Below are 23,173 nucleotides of genomic sequence, written 5' to 3' on the forward strand. Positions count from 1 at the left end.
GAATTACTTAAATTCAGTAGCCGGAAAAGCTGTCTCCAAGGTTGTTCTTAGCCCCGGAATAATTAGATCTAAGAGAGAAATCAGCCTAGCAGGATAGAAGGATAGTGTTCTGTCTGGGTCCCTCCAGAAGCAAACACCAACCCAAAAAGAGAAACCAGACACACTGGTAAAAATCAAAGGCAGTTTATATAATTCAAAGCAAACACAGGTAACAGAAAATGTCCTTACAAACAGGAACATGCTGAAACTTCAAAGATGTTTCACGAAGGCCGTGAAGTAAAACAGGATTCTTGCTGTCAAAAACAACGCTGGAGATAACAAACATACGCCTCCCCCAAGTCTTCCGGTCTTCTAGGCCACAAGCCAAGATCAGAGACACTGAGAAGCAAAGCAGGGTCACAGAACTTCCAGTTGATAACACTCCACATGGCTGAAAGGGCCATGCTGTTGCCAATTCAGTGATGCCAATACCTTTCTAATTGGTCCCGTCTCTGAGCTGCACGTCGCTGTCTCATGTCAATTATAGCCTGTGCTTCCTCATCCAATGAGGCCAGGCTACTGGCTGGGGAGAGGCCCCCCCGAGGCTCTCAGGCTGCTCCCCCTCATCCTCTTCCTGACTTTCCTCTCCCCCGTCTGCCTGGTCCTCCCCCTCCTGTTCACTGTCCTCCTCCTCCGGGCCTGGATCCAGCAGAGACGCAGCCGGTCCCTGAGGAGCCTCAGGCTGAACCACAACAGATAGGAGAAGGGAGAAGGTAGAGATCAGGAAGGAATATAATCTGAATTGGTGCAAAATCACAAATCACAATAGCAACACAGTAATTCAAGGACACATATTTTCACGAAACTCTCCCGTTGCCATCCACAATGCATATTTTGCTTTTGCTGACTCATTTAACTGATTCTACAGTATTTTTTATTTGCGCATAAGATCAATTAGGTTTAATGGACTTATGCTGATTCAGCCTCCATTGGACTGCACTGTTAATTTATGACTCCATTGTCTGCCAGATATGGCATGCCGTCTTCGTTTTAACCTTCGGAGCTCCTTCCAGCTGAAACTTCATTGGAATTTTACAAGATGTTCCTTTTCTTTTCAGAAAGAATCAACAAATCGAACTGACCCATTTCATTGAGAAAGGGCTTCCAGGTCACCTGAAGATGTGTGTGTGTATGTGTGTGTGTGTGTATTGTGACTGGTAGGCTCATCCAGTTATACAGCGTTCCCTCGATTTTCGTGGGGGATGCGTTCCGAGACCGCCCGTGAAAGTTGAATTTCCACAAAGTAGAGATGCTCCTTTTCTTTCCTTCCTTTCTCCCCCTCCCTCCTCCATTCCTGGTTTTACTTACCACCAGAATCCACAGGGGCAACAGGGCAGCAAGCAGGGGGCTTTGCTGTGCTCACGGCGGCGGCGGGCGGCAGTAAGGCTCATCTTCAATTGGAGCATACCAACGCTCCGAGAATTAAAGGGGTGGGATCAAAAGGCTGGGGCGGAAATGAAGCTTTTATTTAAAGAAGCAGGACAGTTGAGGTGGAGGGGGGCAGGAGAGTTAAAATACACAGTATTGTACATCGGGGAGCCCCAGAAAACCCTTGGTGTGCAAAAAAACACGGAGTATTTTTTAAATAATATTTTTTGAAAAACCGTGGTATAGACTTTTCGCGAAGTTTGGACCTGCGAAAATCGAGGGAATACTGTATAGCAATAACATTTAGACTTATATACCACTTCATAGTGCTTTTACAGCCCTCTCTAAATGGTTTACAGAATCAGCATATTGCCCCCAACAATCTGGGTCCTTATTTTACCCACCTTGGAAAGATGGAAGGCTGAGTCAACCCTGAGCTGGTGGTGAGATTTGAACTGCTGAACTACAGCTAGCAGTTCACTGAAGTAGCCTGCAGTGCTGCACGCTAACCACCCAGGCTCTTTGAAGCATTACGTTTATGATTTAAAAGTGAGTTTTATTAACTGTAAGAAAAAGGAATTAGTGAAATGTTCAATTGCATCTGGAAAGGCATTTAGTGCGCATAAAAAGTGTGATAGGTAGAAAAAAAATGCCCAAACGGGCAAACCAGAAGTTTGGGAAAATGCACTTCCATTTTGCCATTGTGCTGTTTTTTGCACTCTGGAGGGTTCAGGGAAGATTCCTGAAGTTCCTGAGTGCAAAAATCAGCACAATGGGCAATACAAATGTGCAGAAAACGCACTTCCAGTTTGCCAATTGTGCTGTTTTTGCACTCCGGGGCTTCAGGAATCTTCCCCGAACCTTCTGGAGTGCAAAAGCCAGCACAATGGCAAACTGCAAATATGTTTTTTCCAAAATTCTGGTTTGTCTGTTGGGGGATTTTTTTTGCCTCCGGGGCTTCAGGGACATGGCAAAGTCTTGCGTGCCCTCCGATATTGGCTGGCATGCGTGCCATAGGTTTGCCATCATGGACTTAGGCAATGACAGGAAGTACAGAAATGGACTTCTTTTATGTACACACATAGACACACAGACACACACACAGGGGTGGGCAACAAGCAGGATGAGGTGGAATGTAGTTACACCGGCGGAAATGAAGATGCGTGCGCAGCCCCAGCTGATCGGCAGCTGTCACTTCCTAGATTACTGGTCTCGACTCAGCTCTCCTTTTCCCCCCTGCTGCTGCATCTGTGCTCCTTGCTTTTTTCCTCTTTCCTCCTTCCTGGCCTTGGACGAGCTTCCCTCTCTCCTGCCCAGCTCCCCTCCAGCCTCCCGCGGCCACCTCCCGCCTGAGGTGCAAGCAGAAGGCATGGGTGGAAGCGGCGCTGGCAGCATTTATGCTTCTGGCAGCACCCATTTGCCTAGCTACCCAGCCTGAGGCGGGGGGGGGGGCAACCCAGGAAGTAGAGCGTGAGAAACACGAAGCAAATTGTCACCCCAGCAAGCGACACTGGTAAGGTTGTAAGTCGAGGACTTAACAGTTCACATGAATGATTATGATCGTTCAGGCCACTCCCACCTGGTAACATGGCCAGCAAGCCACTCCTACCCAGTCACATGACCATTAAGCCACACCCACAAAATAAGCCATACCCACAGTGTGGCAGTGAAAATTTTGGCTGCCCATTACTACACACACAGATATACAAACATAGCTTTAAGGAATAGCTTATCCTGCCAACTAGTTATTGTGGAAGGCCTCTTGAGACCAGGCGGCTGAAAAAAGACGAGATGCCGCAAATGAATGTTGTGGGAAGCTATATTACAGTGTTTCACTGCCTTGCCTTTATTAGTGCTATTGTTGGACTGTGAATATCTTAAGTGTTGACTGAAACTGAGGCAAGGTGAAGCCTCATCGATCAATCAGTCAAGCAATAAAACTTGGAGGACAGTTCAACTTTCTGTTCCAGGGACACATCTACGCCTGCCCAAAACTGTCTCATTACAAATTAAGAAGCAGCATCAGCATTGGTAGAAGTTTTCCAAGCTGCAGGTAACTCTCAGTGGGAAGGAAATAGAAGCCAATAGAATCCTGAATGCACTTTCTGTAACTTGCATGCCATTGAAAGACCTTGAGGCAGAACAGTTAAGGCAGTGCCATCTCTGCTACCATATTTTTTTTTACAGGCTGGAGGATTACACATTCACAATTGTGATAGAAACCTCTCATGCAATCGCACTGGTTAGTCTCACCAATAGACCATAATTCTCCAATATTCGGTAGTCTCCTTTATTATGCAACGTGCAAACATAGCAATGGGTCCAGATTGGTCTGCCCATAGGGATTCCATCCCTAAAATTCCTCTTTGGGCAAGGTCCACTCTTTTAGCTATGGAAGGACGTATTGTGATTTAATACCCTGCCTGAAAGAAAGTGTTGTGAGTGGTCCACGTCTGGCTGAGCTGGTCACAGATTTTCGAGGACCAGGAGATGGATGAGTACTGGCATCACAGGCCAGTGTTCTTACTGTTTGAGTCTGAGAGTAAAGGGGAATTGGAGACTGAGGGACCACCAGAGACTGTAGCACCCCCAGGTATGGGACTTAGTGAGTCAGAGGATGAGGAGGAAGATACCCTGTTAGATGCAAGAGTCAGGAAAATGTGGTCAAGATAAGAATATCTAAAAAGAAGGGGTTCTTGGTGCTATTAAGTTTAAGTTTAAGTTTAATCAGATTTGTATGCCGCCCCTCTCCGCAGACTCGGGGCGGCTCACAGCAATAACAATACAATGTAAAACAAATCTAATATTTAAGTTAATTTAAGCTATTAGAGCTATGGGACACTTGGCCACACCTTGCCAATAAATAAGGGACTTTCTAAGGGAAAGTGGGCATGGCAAACTACATTCCTCATCATGGATATCGGAGAATCAAAGCTGAGAAGTTTTTCTGAGTTCATATCCTTTTCCTTCATGCCAGTGATATTCTTTGCACAGTTTTATTGAACTGTAAGTCTGTTCAAGCTGCCAGAGAGACTTCAAAGGACTAAGATTTACAGGAGTTTTTATCTCCAGCTCATTAGAGAGAAAGCAGCTAACATGAAATTCCTTATAAATTAACCAGTAAATTGCATGATTTGTTTTACCAATAGATTTTGCCTATGATCAGCTTTTGACCAGCATGTGTGTCTCTTTATTTCTGACTAGTACCAGGCCCAGACAGAACAGAAAGTAATGGTAATTTCTCTTTGAACACCCAATGTACAAGAGTAGGGACATTGATCTATATGGCACATGACATTTGTTTTAGCTCTCTCTCTTTCTTTCTTTTTAAAAAAAGGCTTTCTATTCAGGTTCACCCAATTTAGATGGAATTGTGTGCTCCAAATGAAGAGTTAGACATCTTCCCTACATTTTGCCAAAATCTTTCCCAGGCAATTTTGTTTTTCATGAATGAAGGGGAATATACTGTACTGTGTCCCAGGATAATGTTGCAGGGTCAGTCACTGGGACCAGAGGTTTTGTCTTCCGAGCTTTCAGACCACCTTCAGGGAACTTCTGTCTAGCCTAGAGGTCTTCAAACTTGATAACTTTAAGACTTATAGACTTCAACTCCCAGAATTCTCCAACCAGCTATGCTGGCTGGAGAATTCTGGGAGCTGAAGTCCACAAGTCTTAAAGTTGCCAAGTTTGAAGACCTCTGCAGTTTAGCCAGAGAAGTTAGGCTAGAGAGAAATTCCATGAAGATGGGCTCCAGCACCCATTTGAAAGCTTGGAAGATTTTGTTTTCGTTAATCAAAGTCTCCCAACTCCAAATGAACCCAATTAACAGAATAGTTTCATCCAGCACACTGGATTTTCTACTTTATGCTCTGTAGAGTTGCCATATCTTGAATAACAAAATCTTGACAGCTACTCAATAGAAAACTAGGGGATACCATAAAGTATCATCTTTGCTGCTATCTAGTAATCACCTGGATTTTTCAGCCCAATCCTATTAGCTTTACTTTCTCTCTATTTTAACTTTGATGGATAATTATTCTATGCTATGGCACATGGATGTTTACTATGTCTTCTTGCTTACTGCAACCTACTGCAGCTGGACTAAGTTACTGAAGCATTTTGATATGTTTTTAAATTTTCCCATCCCAGTCTTCGGAGAGGGGCGGCATACAAATCCAAATAATAAATAAATAATAAATAAAATAACTCCTGTTAACTTGGTGATCGCTTACCCTAGCCATTATTTTTCATTTGTTGCAGGTCAAAGAAGATTGGAAATATGTTGCCATGGTGATTGACCGCATCTTCCTCTGGATGTTTATCTTTGTCTGTTTGCTGGGGACCATTGGACTTTTCCTTCCTCCATTTCTGGCAGGCATGATCTAGCATTGATATTCAGGATGAAGACGCTGCCTTTAAGTATATTAACACCACTGGACAGAGTCCACAAAAATGCCACCCAAACTTCCATTCGACTTCCTAAAGAAGCCAAAAGCAGGATCATCCTCTTGATCCAGTTATCTTTTGCCCAGGAATTATTAACCTCAACAAAGAACTATAATGCAAATTTAAACTTGAGGTTTTGCGTATACGTGTTTTACATATTTTTGTTTCGCCAAAAATCAAGAGAAAATCATGGCACCATTATTCAGCAATATGATGTGGGGCACAAAAGGGGCTCGTATAGTGCAGTGGGCAGAAATTGCTGATGCTGTGGCTCATTAAGCTTATCTGCTGTTATTCCAGAAAAGCCAAGGGAAAAGTTAGAAAGCCGATAGAAGTGGGAAAACGTCACAATGTGACTGAGCTAGAATATTATCCAAACTGGGAAAGTGCTTTGATTTAACAAAGTCTCTTTGTTACCTGCTGTTGAAGCAGCACTTAATTCCTTGTATTACAAAAATGTGCTGGGGAGTCTCTGTGTTGAGGATTTATAAATTATGAGAATTTCTGGAGATGCATGGAAAATATTTATTATGCAATCATTTGGTTTATACCTCATCTTCCTGCTCTGGCGAGCAGTCAGGTGGATAATAAATTTTCTATTAAGGCACTTAAAGTAGAAGTGTTATTAAGATAGTAGCTAGTCATCCATACCCTCTGAGAACTACTGTTAATGACAGTAAAAAAATGTTTCCAACTTATCGCATCCTGGGTTCTGTTCCTCGATTAGGGCACAGCAACGGCTTCCAATGTGATTTTGGTTTGATATGTGGGATTGCAACTCCGATCAAAGGTTGCGCTGGCTGGGGATGATGGGTGTTGTAAGATGGTGTAATTGGAGGTTATCACATTGAATAAGGGCATGAAAACAAGATAGATAGATAGATAGATAGATAGATAGATAGATAGATAGATAGATAGATAGATAGAGAGAGAGAGGTAGAGAGAGAGATAGAGAGAGAGATGATAGATAGATAGACAGACAGACAGACAGATAGATGATAGATAGATAGAGAGATAGAGATAGAGAGATAGAGAGATAGAGAGATGATAGATAGATAGATAGATAGATAGATAGATGATAGATAGATAGATGATATATATATATATATATATATATATATATATATATATATAGAGAGAGAGAGAGAGATAGAGATAGAGAGATAGATGATAGATAGATAGACAGACAGATAGATAGATGATAGATAGATAGAGAGATAGAGATGGAGAGATAGAGAGATAGAGAGATGATAGATAGATAGATAGATGATAGATAGATAGATGATAGATAGAGAGAGAGAGAGATAGAGAGATAGAGAGATAGATAGATGATAGACAGATAGATAGATGATAGATAGATGATAGATAGATGATAGATAGATGATAGATAGATAGATAGATAGATAGATGATAGACAGACAGACAGACAGACAGACAGATAGATGATAGATAAAAGTAGGGATGCGGTGGCTCAGTGGCTAAGATGTTGAGCTTGTCGATCAAAAGGTTCAGCAGTTCAAATCCCTAGCACTGCGTAATGGAGTGAGCTTCCGTTACTTGTTCCAGCTTCTGCCAACCTAGCAGTTCGAAAGCAGTTAAAAATGGAAGTAGAAAAACAGGGACCACCTTTGACGGGAAGGTAATAGCGTTCCATGATCCTTTGACATTTAATCATGCCAGCCACATAACCATGGAGACGTCTTCAGACAGCACTGGTTCTTTGGCTTTGAAACAGAGATGAGCGCTGCCCCCTAGAGTTGGGAACAACCAGCACATGTATGCAAGGGGAACATTTATCTTTTAAAAGAAGCTTGTTTTTTCAGTATCTAATTCATTCCTTGGTTGTTTGCTGCTGAAAATTAGCAGATTTATTTATTGGTGAAGTTTTTCAGATAGGAGTCCAATTTTTTTTGCCTGTGAAGCACAGAGATTTCAGGTGCACACGTCTCCTGTGAAATCACACCAGCAGTCCTCTTCTCCTAGGACAGTAGTTCTCAACCTTTCTAATGCCGCGACCCCTTAATACAGTTCCTCATGTTGTTTTGACCCCCAACCATAAGTCTAGCGTCAATTCTCCCAACAGAGCTTTAAGCTGATTGGCAGGAAGGTCAGAGGGACACTCCCACTGTAAACGCCTGATTGGTTGGATTGTAAAAATATGTTCCAAGGTGCCAGAATAGAAGCTTTAGTTACTAACACCATGGGAAATTTGTCTTTCCCCATGGTCATTCAACCCCCAAAGGGGTCCTGACCTACAGGTTGAGAACCAACCTAGATGTTAAGAGACAATGATGTCCCTCTATAATTGGCCTACAGGCTTCCTCTTGCTATGCACACTCATCTCTGTAAATCTGAGGGTACAAGATCAAAGATTTAAAACCTGGTTTTCAGATTACTTTTTAGAGATTCCCCTATGAACTGCAGGCAAAAAAATGTTTGAAAATATGACAAGATGGATGGATGGAGGAGTGGTGCAGTGGTCTAGAAGTGGCGTTTTCGCCTTACAATCAGGAGGCTGTGAGTTCAATCCCAGGGAGAGGCAACTATTTCTCTCTCTGGGCACAAGGAAAATATATCTGCTGAATGAAACTCTGCATCGACGACAGGAAGGACCTCCAGCCAGTAAACACTTCCCTCCACTCAGTTGACCAACCTCCACCCCATAAGGGATTATGGGGTCATTAAAAGAAGATGGCAGTGTTCAGAAAGTGTTCAGTTTTGGAGGCCTCACCTACAAAAATATATTGATAAAATTGAACGGGTCCAAAGATGGGCTACAAAAATGGTGGAAGGTCTTAAGCATAAAACCTATCAGGAAATATTCATGAACTCAATCTGTATAGTCTGGAGGACAGAAGGGAAAGGGGGGGGGACATGATCGAAACATTTAAATATGTTAAAGGGTTAAATAAGGTTCAGGAGGGAAGTGTTTTTAATAGGAAAGTGAACACAAGAACAAGGGGACACAATCTGAAGTTAGTTGGGGGAAAGATCAAAAGCAACATGAGAAAATATTATTTTACTGAAAGAGTAGTAGATCCTTGGAACAAACTTCCAGCAGACGTGGTTGGTAAATCCACAGTAACTGAATTTAAACATGCCTGGGATAAACATATATCCACCCTAAGATAAAATAGTATAAGGGCAGACTAGATGGATCATGAGGTCTTTTTCTGCTGCAAATCTTTTATGTTTCTATGCCAGGATGGGTCGATATATGGACCCATCCTTCTTTTTGGCTAGTGGCAATTGATTTCCCCTTTTCTGTGGTTCCTTCTCCTGACAAACTGTCATCCTTGATGGCTAACCAGTAGTGATGGGTGAACTGAACCTGCACAATTCAGGTCCATACCGAATTTTGCGGTGTTCGGTATGCCGAACACGAACCCGAAATTTTTCCAAACTTCGGGCAAAGTTCGGGGTCGTGTTTGCCGTTCGGAGCTTTTACGTCACCGGCAAGTTGCTAAGGACGCCAAGGTGATCACTTCCTGGATTCCATGGTGACGTGAAGGCTCCGCCCCTGGAATCTCTTCATGGGAGGGATTCCCCGTTCGGGTTCGAGTTCGGTTCGGGTTTGGCTGAATTTTGCGTAAAATTCAGCCAAACTTGCCGAACCCGAACACCGTTGGGTTCGCCCATCACTACTAACCAGTAGTCCCACTATCAGTGCCCTCAGCTCCTCTTTGTCAAGCAAAGTGGATGGATTCACAGAAGACAAAAGCAAGCAGAATGTATGTCTGGTCTTGAGCAAATCACTGCTCATGGAAAGTCTGCAAATCATTTTTACTGGCTCATCACAGTGCAGCTTTGGGGCTAGGATAACATCTTTGCAATCGGATTTTTAAAATGCTACTTTTTACAAAAGTTCAGAAAGTAGAATTGGTATTTTTTTGATTGAGAATCCTGTCCCATTCTCCAATTCGGTGAGTAGTCCTGTTTCTCTATCAACATGTTCACTTGGATTAAGCACCTGCAGTCAATTTAGTCACTTTTTAGGCCTGGTTCTTAACTATAACTAAGCCATAATGCAGGGGCAGGCAATGGTTTTTTGGAGCCACTATAAAAGATTTGGGGCAGTGGATATAGGTAAAGGGTGACTGCATGCTGTCATTAAAATCAACAGAGCCAAGTGTTTTGCTTTTTTTTTAATGAGGCATCAAGGAACTATAAATGTTATTCCTTTAATACTTTCCACCCTGGCTAGCTTGGAAAAATGCTCAGTTTTTTTTTTACTTTTAAGGGGTGATTAAGTAATTGATTTAGCTTTTTAAAACACCCTCAAGCATCATGCAGAGTAATTGTAAGAATCAATAATTTGCCAAGGGGTTTCCGACAGCAAGTGAATATACAATATTTTTTAAAAACATCCAGCCTAACCAACCTTGTTTTAATTGTTTTCCCCTCTTCTTTACATTTCCCCCACCCCTGAAAATGTAATTGACCCTTAATTATCATCATTTATATTTTTGTGCAGTTCTGCTATCTGCTTTGAGAATTTTGGCTACACATCCTTGCATTTTGGATGGAATACAATATATGGGCTTCAGAAAAGTTTGAGACAACTTGAGTTTGAGACATCTGGAGACCATTAATGCTGGCTCCACGAACAACCAAAAATGTGCATATATATTGTAATTCTCTGTGAATTTAGTGAATATAGCAAAGTATCATAAGCACTCTACAAATGAGATATTTGAAACAGAAGTAGCTTGGCTCCATCAATAGAGTGTAAGCTGTAATAAGCTGAAGCCCCCAGAAAATTTGTGTGGAGTGGCCACTACATTACTATAAGTAATCATTATAGCTATTTTACTGTTGCACATTGTAGCAATCAAGTCCTTTGTGCGACAGCCTAATAGAATGATTACACCAACTATGACAGGGGTGTCAAACTTGTGGCCCGTGATACGTCATGTGCTGGCCACACCGGAACTCATTTTAGCAAAGGGGAAAAATTGCAATACATCATGCGTTGATGTGATGATGCAAGTTTGACACCCCTGCACTCCAGGTTGCAGTCAGGGAGTTCCCCCAGCTGCAAATTTTCAACTGTAAAATTTCAAGGATCAAATCTGCAACCTCTCTGGCAGGGGTGGGTGTGAAATTTGTGGTCCATGGATCTGATGCGTCATGCGCTGCCCCCCCCCATTTTAGCGAAGTTGTGATACATCATGTAGGGACAGCATGGTAAGGCAAGTTTGATACCCCTGCTCTATGTGCAGGTAGTAAAGCATGACACTGGATTATAGCACCACATCTGGTCTTTAGATAAGAAAAAACAAAGATGATGAAATGTTGAAGAAATGGAAGATCAGCCACTGGAGTTTTATATTTAATTTATCTCAGGCAAAATAAACAACATTGCTTTAATTTTGGGATCAAAAACCACATAGCAAACAAAGTTTTCTAAACTTGTTTTTTTTAAACACGTAAAGATAATATGAAGAAGTATGGATAAACTGTGCTGACCTCACGTAGGTCAAGAAATATAAATACCTTGTCAATTTCCTAGGCACCTTTTCTAGCTTCCTCACCCTCCTCATCCCTTCCTCTATCTCAGGAATAAGATCCCTGCATTCAAGACAATACAATTACAAACATATTAATGGCTTCTAATCCTTCAAAACGTGTTTTGTTCTCAACAGAAATGTCGATTTCAGTAGCAAAATGTAAGCCCCATATTTATGAGGCATAATACCAATTCTTACCAGGAAACTTTGATTTCAAATTACAATTCAGTAGCAAATATGGAGTCAGACCTGTGTTTGATCTATATTCATAAGGGGAGGGAAGATATGTACACCCCTCCTTCAGCTATACTAATATCATTTACATCTAAAATTACAACCTTGTACCTAAAACACTGGAAAGATTGTGGTGGCTACAAGTAGAGGTGGTGTTTGCTTACTTTCCCAACCGGTTGCAAATGTGAGTGTGCGCGCCCGCTTTCTTCACTCACGCCCACAGCTTGCAAGTAGCTTGCAAGTGGCTTGCACGCATACACACAGCTTCAAAACGTGCCTAAATAGGATCACATAATGCCAGGGTGGGTGGGTGTGAGTTCCGTAGTTCGCCGCTACCATTTTGCCCGAACCTGCTGAATACCTCCTCTAGCTACAAGTAACTTTTCAAGTTAATCAGCTTATAATGGCTGAAACAGTGTCAACTTTTTAAACCCTGATGCCCTTCTGTATTTCTTATGGCTTTATACATTTATTTGAATCTGTAGAATTGACACACACACACAGAGATCTATTGTTTAAACTGGTTCAAAAATTCAATAAATGAGGCTATTAAGGGAAGAAGATTTAGGGAGGGTGCACACATTCGGAAAAGGCCATTAAATATATATTTCTATACAACACAGAAAGATGCACAGTCTTTTCTGAGGAACCAGCATCCCCGTGGGAACATCTTCAGTCAAAATAGACGTAGCAAGACCTAGCAAACGTATTCTCCCTCACTAGGCTTGTTAGAACCCTTGGATCAACCAAAGAGAAATCTCACATCTTTTATCCTGAGAACAGTGTAGAGGCTCATAAGTCACCCCATCCATCCCTGCCTGTGATTCCTTTCACCAGTGAGACAAACGGTATCGCTTGATGCCAGAGGTACTGTCAAAGGAAGTAAGTCCCATTCTACGACTGGTGCCGATTCAGAGTTCAAAGTTTGGTCCAAAGAATCCCCACTTTGGGACTTAGGATCCTATCATGCACACAGTGCCCCTTAGCAGCATTGTCCACATAACACTGGGGTTAAAAGTGTCTCTTCTTCGCCCTGAGCATGGCTTCTCCATTGCTCTTAGAAGACAGACGTGACAAAATCAAAGACACAAGCAGTTTTTTTGGTGAGGCAGGATGGGGAACAGGATGTGAAAGTTGTGGAGGGATGTTTTTTAAAAATCCGTAAGTCCGCCCTCTCGATCACTCAAAAGAGACCTTCACAAGGTTGGCTCGCATCTTGGCTTGGTCTACGGCATCCAGGAGATTCTTTGCATCCACAGCCAGAGTATGTGAGGCCGTTAACATCTGGCGCTTGCATTCCTCGCTCAGTGAGGTCATCGAATTCTGCTGAGCCAGACGCATCTTGTTGATCAGTTCCGCAAGGTCCTTATTTAGGAGCTTCTGCGTACCTTCAATCTGCCAAGGGGGGACACACAGGAATAGGTGGCCATTAAACCCAGTATCATTTCAAGGTCAATCTTAACAGAATGTTTTAAGACAATCTCAATTAACTGGGGTTTTTTTTGAGGGGGGGGGGGAGAATATCTGATTCCATATTTATTTGCTTTGGCTTTTAGTAAAAAATAAGTAATACATTCAAAACGCAAAGGGATATTTCTTTATATAGTTCAAAATAGATTAACAAACAGAACCTCAATTATGAAATACTTAATGTTTGCATTGGTGTAATGTAACTTTTTATAGTAAGGTGGAGAAAAAGAATTTTTATTTAGACTTTCAAAAATTGACAGTGTTGTATAAAATTAATAGAAATTTTTAGATGAGGAGAGATAAGAGCCTCCATTGAGTGAGTAATAAGAAAAGAAAAGTTTGTATATGATTGATTTTAAGCATTGTTGTGTTTATAACTATATATTGTTTTATTTTATGGTGGAGAAAATAAAAAAAAACTATCAGCGTATTTAAAAGCTTCTTTATGCTGACACAAAACACTCTTGCAAAAGTGGCAACTTAAGTGTTGTCTATTCTGATAAGCATTTAGTTTCACATAAGTATCTTCTGGTGCTATTACTTGTTCTGTCCAGCCTGGTTAATTATCAGTAATTAATCCCCAATGAAGACTCGAAAGCAAAGTCACTATGTATATTTGTCTAGTTACAAAGAAACATGCTGGAAAGAAGCAATTAAATCATAGGAATGTCAGTCTGACTGCCAAAAGTCCACCGTTATCAGGAGCATCCAACATAAGGTAATAAATTCAAGTCATTAGTTTTGGGCATTGACAGGTACTCACAAGTATCTTCAAAAACCAGGATTTCAGGATTGCAGAAGGATTTAAGAGAGAGTATTTGGCTGTTAGTTCTCTCTCTCTATATAGGAATGTTGAACTTCTGCACCAAGATTTCCCATAATCCTCCCTTTTATACTATCAGTGATGACAAGCTGTGCATAGAAGTATTCAATGCCTAGATCTATGTTGCTAGATATATTCTTGTCTTCCTCGCATTCTTCTTACTCTGGCATCTAATAGTGGGTCCACAATATCCCTCTCCTCATCTGACTCAAACATTACCACAGCTGGGGGTTCTGCAGTCTCTGGAGATTCCCCAAGCCCTAACTCCCCCTCACTCACACTTTCTGATTCCTTTGGTAAACACACTGGCCTATGATACCCAGATGGACCTGATTCATTCTCCTCAAAGTCCATGACCAAAGGAGCCAGATGCGAGCCAACCCCAACATTACTGACTCTCAGAATAAGTCCTTTCAAAATATTGGCTGAAAGGGTTTTTTTTCATTTCTCTAAAGAGACAATACCAAGTATTGAATCTTGGACCTTCTGCAAGCCAAGCAAACTCTTTGCTAATGCCTTTTATCTCTGCTTAGTTCTTGTACTAGAAGATATAAGATTTCAGACAAATTATTCTTGCCAGAAATTAGCCAAGGTTGGCAGGCCTATTTCTTATCATTCTTGGTATTTAAGAAGGAATCTGAAAGTTTTATTGTTGAGCAAGATTCACCTCGGTGCGTGAAGAGGCAGGTAGAGCTGGAAGGATGTCATCCACACTCCCAATGAGTTTTCGAAGAGAAAGACCCACATCCTACAAAAAGAAAGAAGTCAGAATGTAATGTGAAAATTCTTCCAGCTATTTTGGTTCATCGCTTAAAAATTCTAACTTGTTAAGGAACTTGCATGAATGGAAGATATATTCTCTAGAGCAGTGTTTCCCAACCTTGGCAAACTTGAAGATATCTGGACTTCAATTCCCAGAATTCCCTAGCCAGCATTTGCTGGCTGAGGAATTCTGGGAGTTGAAGTTTAAATATCTTCAAGTTGCCAAGGTTGGGAAACACTGGTCTAGAGTAGAGGGTTTGTGTTTTGTTTTTTTTGCAAAATCCTATGAGAACTTTATGAGTTCTGTGGAAGACTGAAAAACAAATATTCTTTAGGACGCCATCAATTTTCTATGACTACAGCTTCACATTTTGATTTGGGATATAGATTTTTTTTTGGTTATTTGCAGCTATGAGACCTGAATAAATTTTAACACTTCCTGCCAAAATATACGTTCAGCTTGCCTTTGTGGTTTTTCTGAGCTTCTGATAGTACTTCCTTATATTCCCTATTGCCTTAAAGATTCTTTTAATTCAGCTGACTCTAACTATTAGTCATTCCTAAAGGAATACTAATAAAATTAGTATTCGGATTACTAATTAGTATTTATTAGTATTCCTAGAGGAATGAATGCTAATAAAATGATAATACAGTGGTACCTCTGTTTACGAACTTAATTCGTTCCAGGACCAGGTTCTAAAGTAGAAAAGTTTGTAACAAGAAGCAATTTTCCCCATAGGAATCAATGTAAAAGCAAATAATGCGTGCAATTGGGGAAACCACAGGGAGGGTAGAGCCCCTGTTTCCTCCAAGGATATTCCTAGAGAGGCCCCACGGAGGGTTCTCCCTGCCTTTTCTGGTTACAATTTTGAAGGCTCAGGTTTGTAAGTGGAAAATGGTTCTTGAGAAGAGGCAAAAAAAAATTGAACATCCAGTTCTTATCTAGAAAAGTTCGTAAGTAGAGGCATGTGTAGGTAGAGGTACCACTGTACTGACTTTCTAAATCCTAACAGACTACTGTGGCTATTGTCAACTCGCAAACAACTCCTGGTCTGTTCTCGAGTTGCCATAGGCTGGAGGAGGAAAAACTGACAGTGCAACACGTCAACAACCAGAAGCACATTTCATGCATACCTTCTTCAAGGCCACAGCCTAGGTTACCAAAGCTAGTCGGATAGCGTGTTCTCTACAGCCTAGGAAAGTGTTTCTTTGGAGAATGTGATTTATGACACACCTTGGGTGGAGGGGCAAACAGGGTCATAGTTGGAACATAAATTATGTAGGGCAGAGCTGACTCCACTTGGATGTGTGCCGACATGTTGCTCCTAATAAATAACTGGACTTCTTTTGAAACTTGGCTCGAGGCTCATGAATTAATTAGGGCATCTGTTGGAACCCCGTCAGCAGCTGCGTGTTACTTCGTCCCAACAACTGAATCCTTTGTTCCTTCCTGTTCATTCTGGACTCTCTTATTTTATGGGCTTAGATTGGTTTCCACTTGAGGACAGTCTCATGTTTGTGTTACATTTTTCTTCCCATATATCATTCTGAGAACCTGTTCAAATAAAAGTACATACCTTAACAACCAGAATATATCGCTCAGGTGGATGGTTACTGACTTCATTCTTCAACCGCAGGACAGCCTTCACCAGCCCCATGACATCACTGTAAACAGGATCATCCGTTCGATCGAGATTGGCTGTGGGCGTCGGCTGCAGGGACATCTGACAAAGCGGCTACACAGTTATTCTCCAATAAGCATTCCCCAACCCAGAGGCATTCCTCTTCATTATTACTTATCACTCTTGTTAAGCACCCTTTTTACTTATTTTATTACCATGTAATGTAGAGTTTGGATTTTGGGAAGCTTCCAAAGTGACATAAAATAACAATTAGAAATGCAACGGAACATCTACCAGAATGAAGTCTGTATTTCATTTCTAACTGATATCCATACTACTAAGTATACTCAATACCATCCCCCAGGATTTTAATTCATTCCCTTTTACATGTACAGATTTTGAAGATTCTCTTGGACTTTTATCAATTGAGATTTATGTATGTATGTATGTATGTATGTATGTATGTATGTATGTATGTATGTATGTATGTATTGTCCAGATTTACCTATACCTACTTTGCTTTTGTTTATGTTTGTACCATGCCAGTTACACTGCACACATTTTGAAAAATAAATAAATGAATAAAAAACCAAATAAATAAACAACTGGAAATTACTTTGGGGGGAAAATGTATTCTTTCCCAATGGAAATTTTCTCATGTTTCCTCCCAGTATGAGGATAGATCAATTAATGCATGTGGGAAATCACTCCAGACCTCTTGCATGAACTGCTTTATTTCTGACTTCAGATGGAGAAGAGACAGATAGTAAAAATAAAGATTAATTATGTACCTGTGGTCCAAGCCTGGGTGGCTTTTTGGGTGGTCCTGTAAACTCAGCTAAGCCATCAATAAAGAGAAACAAAATAAATTATTATTATCATTATTATTATTATTATTATTATTATTATCACAAAAAACAGTAATATACAGCAAACGAGATTTATATGCTGGATTTCATATCACAGTATCACAAGTTGAACACTTCCCAAGCACCTAGGACTGCACACATTTTCGTATGATGTGCGCAGATCCAAGTACAGTGGCCTTTTGCAACTGACAGATCATGTTTTTGTCAATGTTTATTGTTTTCAAATGCTGGCTGAGGTCTTTTGGCACAGCATCCATCATCATCATCATCATTATCATCATCATCATCATCAAAATCATCAATAACATTGTAGCAGCAGCCATGAAGTGATGAAAGATTTCTTTAAACAGAAAACATCCTCCCATTTTTAATCAATCAGCTAATAGGACAGTGTACAGTGGTACCTCTACTTATGAACTTAATTCGTTCCGTGACCAGGTTCTTAAGTAGAAAAGTTTGTAAGAAGAAGCAATTTTTCCCATAGGCATCAATGTAAAAGCAAATAATGGGTGCGATTGGGGAAACCACAGGGAGGGTGAAGGCCCTGTTTCCTCCCAGGAGATTCCTAGAGAGGTCCCACGGAGGCTTCTCCCCACCTTTTCTGGCCCTGTTTTCTCCCAGGAGATGCCTAGAGAGGCCCCACGGAGGCTTCTCCCTGCCTTTTCCGGTTACAGTTTCGGAGGCTCTGGTTTGTAAGTGGAAAATGGTTCTTGAGAAGAGGCAAAAAAATCTTGAACACCCAGTTCTCATCTATAAAAATTTGTAAGTAGAGGCGTTCTTAGCTAGAGGTATCACTGTATTTCAAATTTTTCAACTTTAAGATGAGTGGGCTTCAACTCTTAGAATCCTCTAGTCTAGTTTATATTCCCATGTCTTAAAGTCGTCAAGTTTGAAAATCACCAGCATAGCGGGTAAACATATTTCAGTGTATGGAAGGAGAGGCAAAATACATCAATGGAAAACAGATAAAAAGAATAGATGAGAATAATTTGTGAAGAACAGTCAGCTTGGGAGAGATACTCACTGTAGCTTGCTTCCTTCTCTGGCAGTTTCTGCAAAGAATAAAACAAAACAAAATCAATAAACCCTTTGGCACCTGCGGCAAAATGCTACACAAAGGCTTCAACTTCTGAAAGAAGTTTTCTAGGTTTTCCAAGGAGTGAAGTTCTAGTCCACCAAGCAGAGAACTCATTTGGAAGTTTGAAGCATCGGAGGGACATACCACACACTTCTAGGCAATTGTCTGGACCCGTCTTTTATTATTGAATGGAACTCATTATTATTATTATTATTATTATTATTATTATTATTATTATTATTATTGCTTCAGTAATAAGAGCTTTCCCTTTTCTTCCTTGGAGGATAAAGCAAAAGTCACACAAACAATGGCAAAGTTGACGTTGAAGAGAAGGAAGGAAGGAAAATCAAGCAAAAGCCCCACAGCTTCCGAAAACAGCAGTAGAACAAAGCTTCAGTAAAAAACCCTGCAGCTGTACTGAAGCCTCAAAGTCTGTGCTCAAAAAAACCTGGGGAGTTTTAAGAACTACAGCATTGTTTCTCAATCCTGGCAACCTTTAAGATGCATGGACTTCAATTTATTTTTTATTTATTTATTTTATTTGTCATACAAATATAGTATTGTATTGTAGTATGTTTAACATAATATAAGTATAAAGTAGAGATAGAAAAGATAAAAAGATATTAAGACAGGAACGGTAGGCACAAAGGTGCACTTATGCACACTCCTTATTATTTGGGGGAATTATCAATTCCCCCAAACTCATACCAACTGGGGGGAATTCTGGGAGTTGAAGTCCAGGCACCTTAAAGTTGCTGAGGTTAGAAACAATAAATAACAGCCAAGGATGGTTTGGCAGTTAAAATATGAAGGACTACATATGAAGTCCATGTAACAGGTGACATTGGGAACTGTCAATCTACGATTGACCTCTCCAGGTTCCTTAGAGATCAGTAAGGGGCATGCATAAGTGCACCAGTGTGCCTTCCATCCCCTGTCCAATTGTCTCTCCTTATCTCATTTATCTTTTCTTCCTTTCAAATATGTTCACCTATACTTTTATATCTTTTCTTCTATTCGTTTCTTTACTTATGTTATTACATATCTTTCTCTTCAACGTGTATTATGTATTGGACAAAATAAATAAATAAATAAATAAATAAATAAATAAATAAATAAAAATAAATCTAGATTTTAAAAAATGTAGTATTAGGAACAAAAATGAAAGAAAAGAGTATTTAAAAATAAATATAGGCAGTCCTTGATTTACAACAATTCAGCCCAACATTTCTGTTGCAAAGCAAGACAATTATTTGTTTGTTTGTTTGTTTGTTTGCTTGATTTCTATGCTGCCCAATCCCAAAGGACTCAGTTAAGTGAGCTTTGCTCCATTTTGTGACTTTTTTGTCACTGTTATTAAGGGAATCACTGCAGTTGTTAACTGAATGATGAGGTCATTAAGCATCTCTGGCTTCCCTCGCTGGCTTTGCTTGTCAGAAGCTGCCTGGGAAGGTTACAAATGGTGGCCGTATGATCTCAGATCAGTGAAAACTGCCATAAATACAACCCAGTTTCAAGGCATCCAAATTTTGATCATGTGACCATGGGGAGGCTGCAACAGTCGGAAGTGTGAAAACCAGTCACTAAATGAATGATTATAAGTTGGGGACTATTTGTGCATACGCGTGCATGAATGCATGTATGTATATATGTATGTACGTATATGCATTTCTAACAAGTGGCTTATTTCACAAAAATGTTATCTCGGGACATGTGCACAGACTTGCTTGAACTATAGTTTATATAATTTATGGGGGGGGGGATTTAAAGTTTGTGGGACATTTGAAAAGAGTGCCAAATTGGGACAAAATCCATTGATTCTTAGAAGGAGCTGGTTGAAAACTTGATTCTAAAACCTAATTGTCCAGAAAGTTTAGAGAGAGAGAAGGAAAAAAACCAGACTCCATATTGATCTAGGAAGATTTCTCAGGGCATAGTGTTATTTTTTCATCTGTTAGTTGATGGAAAAGTAAACAAATATACTGTAAACTGTGCTCTGATCACTGCCAATTTCCTATTCTGTCCTTGAAAACTACAGTATAGCTAGCGAGTGTTACTGTTCTAATGTGGGCCAAGTAAAGGACAGCAGTCAGAGACTTTCCTGCTTAATTTAATTAATTAATTTAAAGGCTGCCCAAATCCAAACAACTCTAGGTGGCTTAAAAGCAACAAACAAAAAAACCTGAGAGACAGATAATGGGCATTGTAAAAAGAAAACCACACTGCACAATATTTGTGTCCCATTTAAAACAACTTAATTTTGTACTTTCCGTCACAAACGTTTATCCTAAAAACCACAATTCTGCATAAAATCAAGTCTAATATTACTCAATATATTAATGGTTTATTTATATACTTCCAGACCTGCAATCTTCTCACCAGCCAATAGTATCACTGTCCAATAGTGAAAAAAGTAAGACGTTTGAAAAAGTGCATTTAAAAAAAAAATTAGGTGCTCATATTTTGGGGAAACATCAGAGAAATGCAGAGGAGGAAACCCTTTCATTGAATCAAAATAATAAACATCCTGAGGCCGTTTTGTGTCAAATTAATTTGTTTGGATAATTCTGTTGCATTTTCTATCAATGATAATTTGACCCCTATGACAATCATTAAGTGTCGTACCACATGATTCTTGACAAATGTATATTTTATTTTATGTACGCTGAGAGCATATGCACCAAGACAAATTCCTTGTGTGTCCAATCACACTTGGCCAATAAAATTCTATTCTATTCTATTCTATTCAGTCACTGTCTGATTTCTATGATTGCTTTTCAGACTTTATCTGGTTTTGAAATTGTCAGCAGAAGAGATAAAGGCTATGAAAGAGTGTAGAGAGCAGAGGTTGGGCCATGATGCCAGGGAAAGTGGCCCTTTGAGTAAACTTACTGGGGGGTTAGAATTGCTCTTCACAGAAGCCATGGGGTCCTGTGATAGAGAAGAGGTTCAAAATCAATACGGTAATAATAATAAAACCAAGTATTTTGAGCGATGCTCCGAATGAAGAAATAACTTGCCACCCAAGGTGAAACCGGAGCACCTAAATTGGCAAAACCAAGCTTTCAGCCCAAGAGAACTCATTTAAAGAAATGTTAAACCTCAGTTGAAATAAGTGGAAAAAACCCCAAGCGTTGCTATTTGGAAACCCTAGCAGGCTAATCTACTAAAGGAAAAGAAAAATGCTCTTAAGCAGTTTGACACTGGCTATTTAAAATTTCTCCATATGGGCCCTTGGGCTGGTTTTGCAGTATTGTATAACTCTCCCATCCAACCCCCTTTGGTTTCTACCAGAAGGAACAAAAGGACCATGTTACGTGAAACAGTCTTTCCTAAATTTAATAAGATTGTTTAATTATTTTAATTAATTATTTTATTTTATTTATTTGTATAACATGTTTATTTATTTATTCATTCATTCATTCATTCATTCATTCATTCATTCATTCATTCATTCATTCATTCATTTATTGTTAGAGTTGGAAGGGACCATGCGGATCATCAAGTCCAACCCCCTGCCTAAGCAGGAACCCTATAGCATCCTAGCCAAATGGCTGTCCAATTGTATAGCATAGTAGTAGTTTGTATAAACATAACATAAGTAAAAAGTAACGATAAAAGAGGACAATAAGACAGTAGGACGGGGAAGGTAGGCACAGTAGTGCACTTATGAATGCCCCTTACAGACCTCTTAGAAATGGGGAAAGGTCGAATGTAGACAATCTAAGGTTAAAGTTTTTTGGGTTTGGGGCAGAAACCACAGAGTCAGGTGGTGCATTCCAGGCATTGATCACTCTATTGCTGAAGTCGTATTTTCTGCAGTCAAGTTTGGAGCAGTTTACATTTAGTTTGAATCTAGTACATGCTCGTGTATTAGATTAGATTAGATTTATTGGATTTATATGCCGCCCCTCTCCGCAAACTATTGCTGCAGTTGAAGGTGAAGTAGTCATTAACAGAAAGGACATTTTGGTATATGAATTTATGAATTACATTTAGGTCAGATCGGAGGCAACATAGTTGTAAATTGTCTAATCCCAGTTATTTCAAGTCAGTATTTCAAGTTTAGCTGGAAAGTAACAAATCTTATTATCCCCGTGGTTTTGTTCTGCTTCCTTCACTCACTGACCAAAGCTTTTTCTTCCTGCCGAAGCCACTGATAGTCCTCCACCATCTGCTTCTGTTGTTTATCAAGGAGCTGACGCATTTTAGCCCGTTCCATCTCCCATAGTTTCTGGGCTTCTTCCCGGCTACTGGGCCTAAGGAAATCCTCCTCCTTAGAAAAGAAGGAAAAGAATGGAAAGTGAGAGGCTTTTTTTCCCTTCCTTGAGATAGCACTTCCAAATCTCTACTCCGTTACCAGTCCGACCAATTACCTTAGGGATTGGGAAACAAGTGATCCAGACGTTAAGGTGATGAGATAAGATGTTAGTATGAATTTCAGGGATGGTGCATTCAGGCTACCATATTTGGGCTGCAAAAATGTTGATGACCATTACGTGGTAGCAGAGATACAGATCTTTTTATATCCCTTTGCTGCTATACAAAAAGATATTGACAAAATTGAACGGATCCAAAGATGGGCTACAAGAATGGTGGAAGGTCTTAAGCATAAAATGTATCAGGAAAGACTTCATGAACTCAATCTGTATAGTCTGGAGGACAGAAGGAAAAGGGGGGACATGATCGAAACATTTAAATATGTTAAAGGGTTAAATAAGGTTCAGGGGGGAAGTGTTTTTAATAGGAAAGTGAACACAAGAACAAGAGGGCCCAATCTGAGGTTAGCTGGGGGAAAGATCAGAATCAATGTGAGAAAATATTATTTTACTGAAAGAGTAGATGCTTGGAACAAACTCCCAGCAGACGCGGTTGGTAAATCCACAGTAACTGAATTTAAACATGCCTGGGATAAACGTATATCCATCCTAAGATAAAATACAGGAAATAGT

General features: G+C 40.2%; 2 protein-coding genes across 11 annotated transcripts in view; one reads left to right on the top strand and one right to left on the bottom strand.

Annotated features, from left to right (window-relative positions):
* Window positions 1-6,484, top strand: part of CHRNA2 (cholinergic receptor nicotinic alpha 2 subunit) — a 28,552-nt gene extending 22,068 nt beyond the window's left edge. Inside the window, exon 6 of the mRNA XM_070741841.1 lies at window positions 5,668-6,484. Within this exon, the coding sequence (XP_070597942.1) occupies window positions 5,668-5,793 (126 nt within the window). The 3' untranslated portion in view covers window positions 5,794-6,484. The remainder of the gene's footprint in view (window positions 1-5,667) is intronic.
* Window positions 6,485-11,172: 4,688 nt separating this feature from the next.
* PTK2B (protein tyrosine kinase 2 beta) overlaps window positions 11,173-23,173 on the bottom strand; it is a 149,579-nt gene continuing 137,578 nt past the window's right edge. For 5 of the 10 annotated variants that reach the window (XM_070734887.1, XM_070734891.1, XM_070734883.1 and 2 more), the window contains 7 exons: window positions 22,351-22,497; window positions 21,114-21,152; window positions 18,168-18,195; window positions 17,066-17,121; window positions 16,230-16,376; window positions 14,558-14,638; window positions 11,173-12,992 (listed from right to left, as the gene is read on the bottom strand). In XM_070734887.1, coding sequence (XP_070590988.1) covers window positions 12,777-12,992; window positions 14,558-14,638; window positions 16,230-16,376; window positions 17,066-17,121; window positions 18,168-18,195; window positions 21,114-21,152; window positions 22,351-22,497 — 714 coding nt within the window. In that variant the 3' untranslated portion in view covers window positions 11,173-12,776. The remainder of the gene's footprint in view (window positions 12,993-14,557; window positions 14,639-16,229; window positions 16,377-17,065; window positions 17,122-18,167; window positions 18,196-21,113; window positions 21,153-22,350; window positions 22,498-23,173) is intronic. The other 5 variants (XM_070734892.1, XM_070734889.1, XM_070734890.1 and 2 more) reach the window with 3 other exon arrangements.

This window comes from Erythrolamprus reginae, chromosome 1, assembly GCF_031021105.1.
Source record: "Erythrolamprus reginae isolate rEryReg1 chromosome 1, rEryReg1.hap1, whole genome shotgun sequence".
Taxonomy (NCBI): domain Eukaryota; kingdom Metazoa; phylum Chordata; class Lepidosauria; order Squamata; family Dipsadidae; genus Erythrolamprus; species Erythrolamprus reginae.